This window comes from Vidua chalybeata, chromosome 29 (genome assembly GCF_026979565.1).
Source record: "Vidua chalybeata isolate OUT-0048 chromosome 29, bVidCha1 merged haplotype, whole genome shotgun sequence".
Taxonomy (NCBI): Eukaryota; Metazoa; Chordata; class Aves; order Passeriformes; family Viduidae; genus Vidua; species Vidua chalybeata.
Window position 1 is genome coordinate 1,866,688 of NC_071558.1, and position 13,376 is coordinate 1,880,063.

The 13,376-nt window shown below is 66.7% G+C and overlaps 1 protein-coding gene across 1 annotated transcript; it reads left to right on the top strand.

Annotated features, from left to right (window-relative positions):
• Window positions 1-413: 413 nt before the first annotated feature.
• LOC128801100 (V-type proton ATPase catalytic subunit A-like) lies at window positions 414-13,158 on the top strand. The gene is given in 15 exon segments (XM_053966738.1): window positions 414-735; window positions 1,558-1,686; window positions 2,679-2,893; window positions 3,550-3,687; window positions 4,118-4,269; window positions 4,797-4,959; window positions 5,458-5,566; window positions 6,174-6,296; window positions 6,917-6,978; window positions 6,980-7,032; window positions 7,571-7,634; window positions 9,119-9,322; window positions 10,595-10,689; window positions 11,411-11,582; window positions 13,066-13,158. Coding segments are annotated over 15 exon segments (2,094 nt in total).
• The last annotated feature ends 218 nt before the right edge of the window (window positions 13,159-13,376 follow it).

A 13,376-nucleotide genomic window follows, 5' to 3' on the forward strand; every position in this document is an offset into this window, starting at 1 on the left:
AGGACATGGGGGGTGACAAAGAGAAGGGGTGACAAGGACATGGGGGGTGACAAAAAGAAGGGGTGACAAGGACATGGGGGGTGACAAAAAGAAGGGGTGACAAGGACATGGGGGGTGACAAAGGGAATGGGGTGACAAGGACACAGCAGGGAGGTGACAAGGACATGGGGGGTGACAAAGAGAAGGGGTGACAAGGACACAGCAGGGAGGTGACAAGGCCTCCTTGGGGGACCCTCCAAGGGGGGGTGACAAAGAGAAGGGGGTGACAGAAGGGGGTGACAAAGACATGGGAGGTGACAAAAAGAAGGGAGTGCCAAGGACACAGCAGGGAGGTGACAAGGACATGGGGGGGTGACAAAGAGAAGGGGTGACAAGGACACCCACGCCGTGTCCCCGTCACCCCGAGCCGGGCCATGCCGGTGTCACCCGGTGTCACCCGGAGCAGCGGGCCGCGGCTGTTGACAGCACACAGTGCCACACCCGCGGTGGCCCTGTCACCGGAGCCAGCCGGTGTCACCGCGCTGTCCCCGCGGTGTCCCCGGGGGTGGGGACACGGCTGTTGGCTGCGCACGGTGCCACACCTGCGGTGGCCCTGTCCGGTTGTCACCGGCGCCCGGGGCCATTTAACGGCGGTGGCAGCGCGGCGGGGAGGGGACAGCATGGAGGGGACCCGGGGGACGCGGCTGGAGGAGCGCGAGAGCCTGGTGGGCGCCGTGCACGGCGTGTCCGGGCCCGGTACGGCGACACTGGGGACACCTGGGGACACGCGGGGACAGCCCGGCCACAGCCTGGCTGGGGACAGCTTGGGGACAGCTTGGGGACAGCCGGGGATGGGGACCCGCTGGCGTTTGTGGCATTAAAATGGGGACAGGAGAGGGGACAATGGGGAGGGGACACAATGGGGGAGATAATGGTGGGGGGGACACCCGGAGAGGGGACAGGAGAGGGGACAGTGTTGAGAAGAGGAGGGGACATCGTGGGACACCCTGGGGATGGGGACAGCCGGGGATGGGGATCCCGGTGGCGTTCGTGGCACTAAAATGGGGACAGGAGAGGGGACAATGTGGGGGGACAATGAGGACAGAGGAACAGGAGAGGGGACAATGGGGGGGAGCACCTGGGGAGGGGACAGGGTTGAGAACAGGAGGGGACATCGTGGGACACCCTGGGGACAGAGGGACGGCCGGGAATGGGGATCCCGGTGGCGTTTGTGGCACTAAAATGGGGACAGGAGAGGGGACAATGGGGAGGGGACGCCCGGGGAGGGGACAGCGTGGGAAAGTGCCCGGGGATGGTCGTGGGGAGGGGACAGGGATGGGGACAGAGGGGTCCCCGGTGGGGTGGTGACGCCGGGGCTGGACCGGCGACAAGGGGGGGATGCCGGAGGGTGGCGGCCCCGGGCCGGGGTGACAGCGGCGTGTCCCCGCAGTGGTGACAGCCACGCGCACGGCGGGGGCGCCACGGGGAGCGGACAGGGACCCCGGGGCTGGGCTGGGGGACACGGTGGTCCCCTGTGCGGTAGTGGCCCGGAGCCGGGGTGACAACAGGTCCCCGCAGTGGTGACAGCCACGCGCATGGCGGGGGCGGCCATGTACGAGCTGGTGCGGGTGGGGCACGCGGAGCTCGTGGGGGAGATCATCCGGCTCGAGGGGGACATGGCCACGCTCCAGGTGTACGAGGAGACCTGTATCCTGTCCCCGCTGTCCCCTCCCCGCCACCCTGCTGTCCCTCCGACCGCCGCGCCCTGTCCCCGCCATCCTCTGCTGTCCCCTCCCTTCTTCCCCTGAGCCTCTGTCCTGTCCCAGCCTGCTCTGTCCCCTCCCTTGTCCCTCCTTTCTGCCCTGCCCTGTCCCCTCCCTGTCCCCCCGTCCTGTCCCCTCCCTTGTCCCTCCTTTCTGCCCTGCCCTGTCCCCTCCCTGTCCCCCAATCCTGTCCCCTCCGTCCCGCCCCGTCCTGTCCCTTCCCTGTCCCTTTACATTGTCCCGTCCCCCGACTCACCTCTCCCCCATCCCATCCTGTCCCTCCCTGTCCCCGTCCTGTCCCCTCCGTCCTGTCCTGTCCCCCCACCAACCCTCCATGTCCTGTGCCCTCTGTCCCCCGTCCTGTCCCCTGTGTCCCGTCCCCTCCCCGTTCCCCTCATCCTTTCCCTGTCCCCACTGTCCCCCCGAGCCCATACTGTCCCCTCTGTCCCTCCAGTCCCCGTGTCCCCCCAGCCCATCCCGTCCCCGCCCGGTCCCCGCTGTGCCCCCAATCCCCGTGTCCCCGCTATCACCCCAGTCCTCGCTGTCCCCCCCAGTCCTCCTGTCCCCGCTGTGCCCCCAATCCCCGTGTCCCCGCTATCACCCCAGTCCTCGCTGTCCCCCCCAGTCCTCCTGTCCCCGCTGTCCCCGCCCGATCCCCGTGTCCCCGCTGTCCCTCCCAGTCCACGTTGTCCCCCCTGTCCCCGCTGTCCCACCCAGTCCCCGCAGTCCCCCCTGAAGTTCCCGTGTCCCCCGCAGTCCCCTCCGTGTCCCCGCTGTCCCGCCCTATCCCCGCTGCCCCCGTGTCCCCGCTGTCCCCCCCGTGTCCCTGCCATCTCCCCCGGTCCCCGCTGCCCCCGTGTCCCCGCTGCCCCCGTGTCCCCGCTGTCCCGCCGGTCCCCGTGTCCCTGCCGCGGTGACATTCCTGAGCGGCCGCAGCGGGGGTGCAGGTGGGGGACCCGGTGCGGCGCACGGGGACGCCGCTGTCGGTGGAGCTGGGCCCGGGCATCCTGGGCTCCATCTTCGACGGGATCCAGCGGCCGCTGCGCGACATCGCCGAGGCCACGCGCAGCATCTACATCCCGCGGGGCACCAACGTCCCCGCGCTGCCGCGACACCTGGACTGGGACTTTGTCCCCAGCAAGAACCTCCGGGTGCGTGGCCCCTCCCTGTCACCTCCCTGTACCCCCGTCCTGTCCCTTTGTCCCATCCCTGTCCTGTCCCTGCTTCCCCATCTGGCTTCCCAGGCCCTCTGTCCCCTCCTTGTCCCCTTCTTGTCCCCTCCCCGTCCTGTCCTGCCATCCCCTCTGTCCCCTTCCTGTCCCTCCCCATCCTGCCCTGTCCCCCTCAAACCCTCTGTCCCCTTTTGTCCCCCCCAGGCCCGTCCTGTCCCTGCCAAGGGACATCACCTCCATTGTCCCCTCGTTCTGTCCTCCCCTGTCCCCTCCCTGTGCCCCCTGCCCAGGAGGGGACACCAAAAAGGGGGTGGGGACACACTGACACAGAGGACACAGGGACATGGGGGACACAGGGACACGGGGGTCACAGAGCCGTGGGGACATGGGGGGACACGGGGACATCGGGACACGGGGACATCGGGACACGGAGTCGCCGGGACATTGGGGGACACAGGGACAATGAGGATGCAGGGACATGAGCACACGAAGGTGGCAGGGACGTGGGGACACGGGGGACGTGGGAGGACACAGGGGACATGGCGGGACACGGGCACCGCCGTTGTCCCAGCAGCCGGGGCGGGGGGCGCGGAGCCCTCCGGGGGTCGCTGACGGTGTCGCCGCCGTGTCCCCAGGTCGGGAGCCACGTGACGGGCGGGGACATTTACGGGTCGGTGGCGGAGAACTCGCTGCTGCAGCACCGGCTGATGGTCCCGCCCCGCAGCCGCGGCACCGTCACCTACATCGCGCCCCCCGGGCACTACGGCGTGGCGGTGAGCGGCACCGGCACCGGCACCGGCACCGGCACCGGCACCGGCACCGGCACCGGCACCGGCGGGATCAGAGGGACTGGGATCAGCGGGATTGGGATCGGGATCAGAGGGACCGGGACTGGGATCATTGGGATCAGCTGGATCGGGATCAGCGGAATCAGCGGGAGCGGGGTTGGCATCACAGGGATCGGGATCGGGGCGGGTGGGGGCCAGACGGATTGTCCCGGGCTGGTCCCGGTTGATCCCAGGCTGACCCTGCCTGATCCCTGCTGATCCCGGGCCGGTCGCAGGTTGATTCTGGGCCGATCCCGGGCTGATCCCAGCTGATCCCCGGCTAATTCCGGCTGATCCCTGCTGATCCCGGGCCAGCCCCAGGTTGATCCCGGGCTGATCCCGGGTAGATCCCGTCTGATTCCCGCCGATCCCGCAGGACGTGGTGCTGGAGCTGGAGTTCCAGGGGGTCCGTGAGCCGCTCTCCATGATCCAGGTGTGGCCGGTCCGGCAGGTCCGGCCCGTGGCCGAGAAGCTCCCGGCCAATCACCCCCTGCTGACCGGCCAGAGGGTCCTGGACGCGCTCTTCCCGTAGGGACCGGGACCGGGACTGGGATTGGGATCGGGATTGGGACCGGGTCTGGGATCGGGATTGGGACTGGGATTGGGACTGGGATTGGGACTGGAGCGGTGCAATGTTCCTGTAGGGAACGGGACTGGGACAGGGATGGGGACAGGAAACAGGGATGGGGACAAGGACAGGGACAGGGATGGGACTGGGGACAAGGAAAGACGGAGCTGAGGACAGGGAATGGTGACAGGCAGAGATGGATTTGGGGACAGGGATGGGGACAGGAATGGGGACAGGCAGAGATGGATTTGGGGACAAGGATGAGGACAGGGATAGGGACAGCAATGGTGACAGGCAGAGATGGATTTGGGGACAAGGATGGGGACAGGGATGGGGACAGGCAGAGATGGATTTGGGGACAGGGATGGGGCGGAAAACAGCGACAGGACGGGGCTGGCGCAGGGACAGGCGTGGGGGCGGCGATGGGGACAGGCGCAGGGTGGCGCCGGGGTGCCGCCACCACCGTGCCGTGTCCCCTTGTCGCCAGGTGTGTGCAGGGGGGCACCACGGCCATCCCGGGCGCGTTCGGCTGCGGGAAGACGGTGATTTCCCAGTCCCTGTCCAAGTACTCCAACAGCGACGTCATCGTCTACGTGGGCTGCGGCGAGCGCGGCAACGAAATGTCCGAGGTGCTGCGGGACTTCCCCGAGGTGACACGGCGACACCGGGACAGCCGGGGGACATCGCGGTGGCAGGGGGGTGGCAGTGACGTGGGTGTTCATGGAGAGTCCTCAGGGATTTTCCCGAGGTGACACGGGGACATGGTGGGACATCGGGGTGGCACTGGGAGAGGGGGGTGGCAGGGCAGTGACAGTGACACGGGTGTCCATGGAGAGTCCTCAGGGACTTCCTCGAGGTGACACGGCGACACCAGGACATTGAGGTGGCACTGTGACGCAGCGAGGACATCGGGGACACGGGGGTGGCACTGCGACACGGCGGGACACGAGGACACGGGGGGACATCGGGGTGGCAGGGGGGTGGCAGTGACACTGGTGTTCGTGGAGAGTCCTTGGGGACTTCCTCGAAGTGACCCAGCAACGCTGTGTGACATGGGGGGACATCGGGGTGGCAGGGCTGTCCCACGGTGACACAGGGGTGACACAGGGAGGTGGCAGGCAGTGACGATGTGACACCGGTGTCCCCAGCTGACCATGGAGGTCGGTGGCCGCTCCGAGTCCATCATGAAGCGCACGACGCTCGTGGCCAACACGTCCAACATGCCGGTGGCCGCCCGCGAGGCCTCCATCTACACCGGTGGGGACACGGGGGGACAGGGACACGTGTGTGTGACAGGGACACGGGGGTGTGACACAGAGGTGTGTATGACATAGGGGGACAGGGACACGGGGGCAGGGACACGTGTGTGTGACAGGGACATGGGGGGACATGGAGGGGACGTGAGGGCAGGGACACAGGTGTGTGACAAGGCTAGGGCTGTCCTTGGGTGTGTGACAGGTGTGTGACAGGTGTGACACACGCGTGTGACAGGGATCACGCTGCCCCTGGGGGTGTGACAGGGCTGAGGCTGTCCCTGGGTGCGTGACAGGTGTGTGACAGGTGTGACACATGCGTGTGACAGGGATCATGCTGTCTCTGGGGGTGTGACGGGTGTGTGACACCTGTGACATGTGTGACACGCATGTGACAGGGATCACGCTGTCTCTGGGGGTGTGATGGGTGTGTGACACGTGTGCGACACCTGTGACATGTGTGACATGCATGTGACAGGGATCACACTGTCCCTGGGAGTGTGACACGTGAGTGACATATGTAGCACATGCGTGTGACAGGGATCACGCTGTCCCTGGGGGTGTGACGGGCGTGTGACCCCTGTGACACGTGTGACACACGCGTGTGACAGGGATCACGCTGGCCGAGTACTTCCGGGACATGGGCTTGCACAGCTGCCTCCTGGCCGACTCCACCTCGCGCTGGGCCGAGGCGCTGCGGGAGATCTCGGGGCGCCTGGCGGAGATGCCGGCGGGTGAGACCCCAAAAACCCCCGGGGTGGGCAGAGGGGAGACCCCAAAATCCCGGGGGATGGGGATTGGGTGTGGGAGAGACCCCAGAAACCGCGGGGGGTGGCTGAGACCCCAAAAACCCTGGGGTGTGGGCAGGGGAGAGACCCCAAAAACACCAGGGGGTGGAGGGTGGGCAGAGGGGAGACCCCAAAATCCCGGGGGATGGGGATTTGGGCGTGGGGAGACCCCAAATCCTGGGAATTCGGGAATGGGATCACGGGGATGTGCAGGGAACCCAAAATCCCGGGATTTGGGGGGAAAATGGGACCTGAGGTCAGTGGGAGATCTCGGGGTGATGCCTGGGGGGTGACAGTGGTGTCCCTGGGGGGTGGCAGGAAGGTGACAGGGAGGTGACAGGGAGGTGACAGCCGTGTCCCCACAGACCACGGGTACCGGGGGGTGACAGGGCAGTGCCAGGGAGGTGACAGGGAGGTGACAGTGGTGTCCCGGGAGGTGACAGCCGTGTCCCCACAGACAGCGGGTACCGGGGGGTGACAGGGAGGTGACAGCCGTGTCCCCACAGACAGCGGGTACTGGGAGGTGACAGGGCAGTGACAGGGAGGTGACAGCCGTGTCCCCACAGACAGCGGGTACCCCGCGTACCTCGGGGCCCGCCTGGCCTCGTTCTACGAGCGCGCGGGGCGGGGCGCGGTGCCTCGGGACCCCCGAGCGCGAGGGCAGCGTCAGCATCGTGGGAGCGTGAGTGTCCCCTGTGTCCCCGTGTCCCTGTGTCCCCGTGTCCCTGTGTCCCCATGTCCCCGTGTCCCTGTGTCCCCGTGTCCCCGTGTCCCCGTGTCCCTGTGTCCCCGTGTCCCTGTGTCCCCGTGTCCCCCTGTCCCTGTGTCCCCGTGTCCCTGTGTCCCCGTGTCCCCATGTCCCCCTGTCCCTGTGTCCCTGTGTCCCTGTGTCCCTGTGTCCCCGTGTCCCCGTGTCCCCGTGTCCCCGTGTCCCCATGTCCCCCTGTCCCTGTGTCCCTGTGTCCCTGTGTCCCCATGTCCCTGTGTCCCTGTGTCCCCGTGTCCCTGTGTCCCTGTGTCCCCGTGTCCCTGTGTCCCCGTGTCCCCGTGTCCCCGTGTCCCCCTGTCCCTGTGTCCCCGTGTCCCCCTGTCCCTGTGTCCCTGTGTCCCCGTGTCCCCGTGTCCCTGTGTCCCCGTGTCCCTGTGTCCCTGGGGGGGGGACAGGGAGGGGACAAAGGTGGGGGGACACCCCCAGCTCACCCTGACCCCCCCCCCATCAGGGTGTCCCCCCCCGGAGGGGACTTCTCGGATCCTGTCACCTCGGCCACACTGGGGATCGTGCAGGTGAGGGGACAGAGGGGACAGCGGGGACAGCAGGGACAGCAGGGACAGAGGGGACAGAGGGGACAGAGGGGACAGAGGGGACAGCGGGGACAGAGGGGACAGCAGGGACAGAGGGGACAGCAGGGACAGAGGGGACAGAGGGGACAGAGGGGACAGAGGGGACAGAGGGGACAGCAGGGACAGAGGGGACAGAGGGGACAGAGGGGACAGAGGGGACAGCGGGGACAGAGGGGACAGAGGGGACAGAGGGGGGCGTGAGTGGGACAGGGACACACTGGGGGGACATGGAGGGGACAGGAACCCCTGGGTGAGGACACGGCGGTGACATTCCCGGTGTGGCAGGTGCTCGGGGGCTGCGTGAGAACCTCGGGGACAGCCTGGGTGACACGGGGGTGACACGGGGTGACACTGCCAGGTGTTCTGGGGGCTGGCCAAGAAGCACAGGGACACACAGGGAGATGCTGGGTGACACGGGGGTGACACTGCCGGGTGTTCCGTGGGGATGAGAATCTCGGGGACAGCCTGGGTGACACGGGTGACACAAGGTGACATGGGTGACACTGGGTGACACGGGTGACACAAGGTGACACGGGTGACACACAGGTGTTCTGGGGGCTGGACAAGAGATACTGGGTGACCTGGGGGTGACCTGGAGGTGACACGGGCAGGTGTTCCGTGGGGATAAGAAGCTTGGGGAGAGGATGGGTGACACAGGGTGACACGGGTGACACGGGTGACACAGGGTGACACGGGTGACACGGGTGACACAAGGTGACATAAGGTGACACAGGGTGACACGGGTGACACGGGTGACACGGGTGACACGGGGTGACACAAGGTGACACAGGGTGACACGGGTGACACAAGGTGACATAAGGTGACACAGGGTGACACGGGTGACACGGGTGACACGGGTGACACGGGGTGACACAAGGTGACACTAGGTGACACTGGGTGACACGGGTGACACGGGTGACACGGGGTGACACGGGTGACACTGGGTGACACGGGTGACACGGGGTGACACAAGGTGACACTAGGTGACACTGGGTGACACTGGGTGACACGGGTGACACGGGGTGACACAAGGTGACACTAGGTGACACTGGGTGACACGGGTGACACGGGTGACACGGGTGACACCGGGTGACACTGGCAGGTGTTCCGTGGGGATAAGAAGCTTGGGGAGAGGATGGGTGACACGGGTGACACGGGGTGACATGGGTGACACAGGGTGACACGGGTGACACGGGTGACACGGGTGACACAAGGTGACACTAGGTGACACAGGGTGACACGGGTGACACAAGGTGACACTAGGTGACACAGGGTGACACAAGGTGACACGGGTGACACAAGGTGACATAAGGTGACACAGGGTGACACAGGGTGACACGGGTGACACGGGTGACACAAGGTGACACTAGGTGACACGGGTGACACTAGGTGACACGGGTGACACGGGTGACACGGGTGACACGCAGGTGTTCTGGGGGCTGGACAAGAAGCTGGCGCAGCGCAAGCACTTCCCCTCGGTGAACTGGCTGATCTCGTACTCGCGCTACCTGCGCGCCCTCGAGCCGCACTACGAGCGCGCGCACCCCGAGCTGCCCGCGCTGCGCGACCGCGCCCGGCGCATCCTGCAGGAGGAGGAGGAGCTGGCCGAGATCGTGCAGCTCGTGGGGAAGGTCTGGGATTGGGATTTATGGGATTTGTGGGGTTTATGGGGTCTGGGATGTGGGGTTGGGGTCTGGGATGTGAGATATGGGATGTGGGATATGGGATCCTGCAGGACAAGGAGGAGCTGGCCGAGATCGTGCAGCTCGTGGGGAAGGTCTGGCACTGGCATTTATGGGGTTTGTGGGGTCTGGGATGTGGGGTTTGTAGGGTTTGTGGGGTCTGTGAGGTCTGGGATGTGAGATGTGGGATGTGGGATATGGGATCTGGGGTCTGGGACCCTGCAGGAGGAGGAGGAGCTGGCCGAGATCGTGCAGCTCGTGGGGAAGGTCTGGCACTGGCATTTATGGGGTTTGTGGGGTTTATGGGGTCTGGGATGTGGGGTTTGTGGGGTTTGTGGGGTCTGGGATGTGAGATGTGGGGTGTGGGATATGGGATCCTGCAGGACAAGGAGGAGCTGGCCGAGATCGTGCAGCTCGTGGGGAAGGTCTGGCACTGGCATTTATGGGGTTTGTGGGGTTTATGGGGTCTGGGATGTGGGGTTTGTGGGGTTTGTGGGGTCTGTGAGGTCTGGGATGTGAGATGTGGGATGTGGGATATGGGATCTGGGGTCTGGGACCCTGCAGGAGGAGGAGGAGCTGGCCGAGATCGTGCAGCTCGTGGGGAAGGTCTGGAACTGGCATTTATGGGGTTTGTGGGGTTTGTGGGGTCTGGGATGTGGGGTTGGGGTCTGGGATGTGAGATATGGGATGTGGGATATGGGATGCTGCAGGAGGAGGAGGAGCTGGCCGAGATCGTGCAGCTCGTGGGGAAGGTCTGGGATTGGCATTTATGGGGTTTATGGGATTTATGGGGTCTGGGATGTGGGGTTTGTGGGGTCTGTGGGGTCTGGGATGTGAGATATGGGATGTGGGATGTTGGATGTGGGGTCTGGGACTCTGCAGGACGAGGAGGAGCTGGCCGAGGTCGTGCAGCTCGTGGGGAAGGTCTGGGATTGGTTATGGGATTTATGGGATTTGTGGGGTCTGGGATGTGGGGTTGGGGTCTGGGATGTGAGATGTGGGATGTGGGACACTGCGGGATGAGGAAGAACTGGCCGAGATCGTGCAGCTCGTGGGGAAGGTCTGGGGTTTGTGGGGTCTGTGGGGCCTGGGTGGATGGGGAAGGTGGATCTATGGGATCTATGGGATCAGTGGGATCAGTGGGGTTTGTGGGATTTGTGGGATTTGGGGGCTGTGGGCTCTGGGAGGCCCGGGCAGTGCCAGGACCCCGCTGTCCCGCAGGCGTCGCTGGCCGAGGGTGACAAAGTGACGCTGGAAGTGGCCAAACTGCTCAAGGACGATTTCCTGCAGCAGAACGGATACTCGGCCTACGACCGGTACCGGGACCCCCGGGACCCCCAACCCTGACCCCCACCCTGCCTACGACCGGTACCGGGACCCCCGGGACCCCCAACCCTGACCCCAACCCTGACTACAACCAGTACCGGGACCCCCGAGACCCCCAACCCTGACCCCCACCCTGCCTATGACCGGTACCGGGACCCCCGAGACCCCCAACCCTGACCCCCACCCTGCCTATGACCGGTACCGGGACCCCCGGGACCCCCAACCCTGACCCCCACCCTGCCTACGACCGGTACCGGGACCCCCCCGGGACCCCCAACCCTGACCCCCACCCTGCCTACGACCGGTACCGGGACCCCCCCGGGACCCCCAACCCTGCCTATGACCGGTACCGGGACCCCCCCGGGACCCCCAACCCTGACCCCCACCCTGCCTATGACCGGTACCAGGACCCCCCCCAGACCCCCAACCCTGACCCCCACCCTGCCTATGACCGGTACCGGGCCCCCAGGACCCCCCCCGGGACTCGCCCCTGCCTGCAACCGGTACCAGGACTCCCCCCGGGACCCCCAAACCCCCACTCTGACCTTCCTTGACCCCCCAGGTTCTGCCCGTTCTACAACACCGTGGTGATGCTGCACCCTGACACCCCCAACCCACTCCTGACCGCCCCTAACTCCCTCCTGACCCCCAGAATTCCCTCTCTGACCCCCCAGACCCCCCCCACCCTGACCCCCCCCCGGCACCCCCCAGGTTCTGCCCGTTCTACAAGACCGTGGGCATGCTGCAGAACCTGGTCACCTTCTACGAGCTGGCGCGGGGGGCGGTGGAGGGGGCGGGTCCCGAGGAGCAGCGTGTCACCTGGGCCACCATCCGCGAGGGGCTCGGCGACATCCTGTACCGCCTGAGCGCCATGAAGTTCCAGGTGGGGGGCGCGGGGGGCTGAGACCCCCGGGGAAAGGGTCCTGGGGGAGGCTAAGGAGGGATTTGGGGGCTGAGACCCCCAGGGAAGGGGTCCCGGGGGAGGTTAAGGGGGGATTTGGGGGCTGAGACCTCCAGGGAAGGGGTCCCGGGGGAGGTTAAGGGAAGATTTGGGAGCTGAGACCCCCGTGGGAGGGGTCCCGGGGGAGGTTAAGGGGGGATTTGGGGGCTGAGACCCCCGTGGGAGGGGTCCCGGGGGAGGTTAAGGAGGGATTTGGGGGCTGAGACCCCCGGGGAAAGGGGTCCCGGGGGAGGTTAAGGGGGGATTTGGGGGCTGAGACCCCCGGGGAAAGGGTCCCGGGAGAGGTTAAGGGGGGATTTGGGGGCTGAGACCTCCAGGGAAGGGGTCCCGGGGGAGGTTAAGGGGGATTTGGGGGCTGAGACCCCCGTGGGAGGGGTCCTGGGGGAGGTTATAGGGGGGATTTGGGGGTCCGAAGGGAAGGATAAGGGGGGCTGGGGGTCCCACGGGAGGGTTAAGGGGGGCTGGGGGTCCTAGAGGAAGGTTAATGGGGGATTTGGGGGGCGAGACCCCCATTTGGGGGGGTTCTAGAGGAAGGTTAAGGGGGATTTGGGGGTCCTAGGGAGGGTTAAGGGGGGGTTTGGGGGCAGAGACCCCCGTGGGGGGGTCCTAAGGGAAGGTTTAGGGGGTTTGGGGTCCCATAAGAAGGTTAAGGGGGGGTTTTGGGGCTGAGAACCCTTTGGGGGGGTCCCAGGTGGGTGATGTCACCAGGGGGGCTCGAGACCCCCATTGGGTGGGGGGGGGGTCATAGGGGTGACAGGGACACCCTGGGGGGGACATGGGGACACCCTGGGGGGGACACGGGGGTGACGTGGGGACACCCTGAGAGGCTCTGGGGGTGACACCGCCGTGTCCCCGTGTCCCCTGTGACGGTCAGAGCTGGAGGGGGGGGGGGGGGGTGACCCCTTTTGGGGGTCCCACAACAAATCCCAGGTGGATTTTTGGGGGGGGGGGGGGCCCACACGAATCTCAGTGTGGGGGTTCCGGGACCCCCCCACCCCGTGCGGGTCTGGGGGTGACACCCGCGTGTCCCCCCCGTGTCCCCTGTGATAGAGCGGGGGGGGGGGGGGTGTGACCCCGTTTGGGGGTCTCAGGTGGATTTTTTTTGGGGGGGGGTCCCACACGAATCTCAATGTGGGTGACCCGGGGCGGGGGGGGGGAGGGATCCAGGACCCCCCCGTGGGGGCCTGGGGGTGACACCCGCGTGTCCCCCGTGGGCAGAGTGGCTGTCCGGGGTGAGGGGGGGGGGGGGGGGGGGCTGTGACCCCGTTTTGGGGGGTGATGTCACCGTGTCCCACACGAATCTCAGTGTGGGGGTTCGGGGACCACCCCCCCCCCCCCCCGTGCGGGTCTGGGGGTGACACCCGCGTGTCCCCCCCGTGTCCCCCCCGTGTCCCCGCGTGGCCAGGACCCGGTGAAGGACGGCGAGCAGCGGATCCTGGCGTCCTACGCGCAGCTGCAGGAGGAGATGGTGGCGGCGTTCCGCAACCTGGAGGACTGAGGGGGGGGGGGGGGGGGGACAGGATTGGGGGGGGGGGGGGTCCCCAGAGTCCCCCCGGTGTCCCCAATAAATGGCCCGAGGTGGCACTTGAGCTCCAGGCGTGGCTTTCCCGAGAGAGGCGGGAGCGTCCGGTGTCCCCAGGGCGGTGGCACCGGGGGGGTGGCACCGGGGGGGGGTCCGGGGGGTGCGGGGGGGTGATGGGGGGGGCTGGGCTGTTC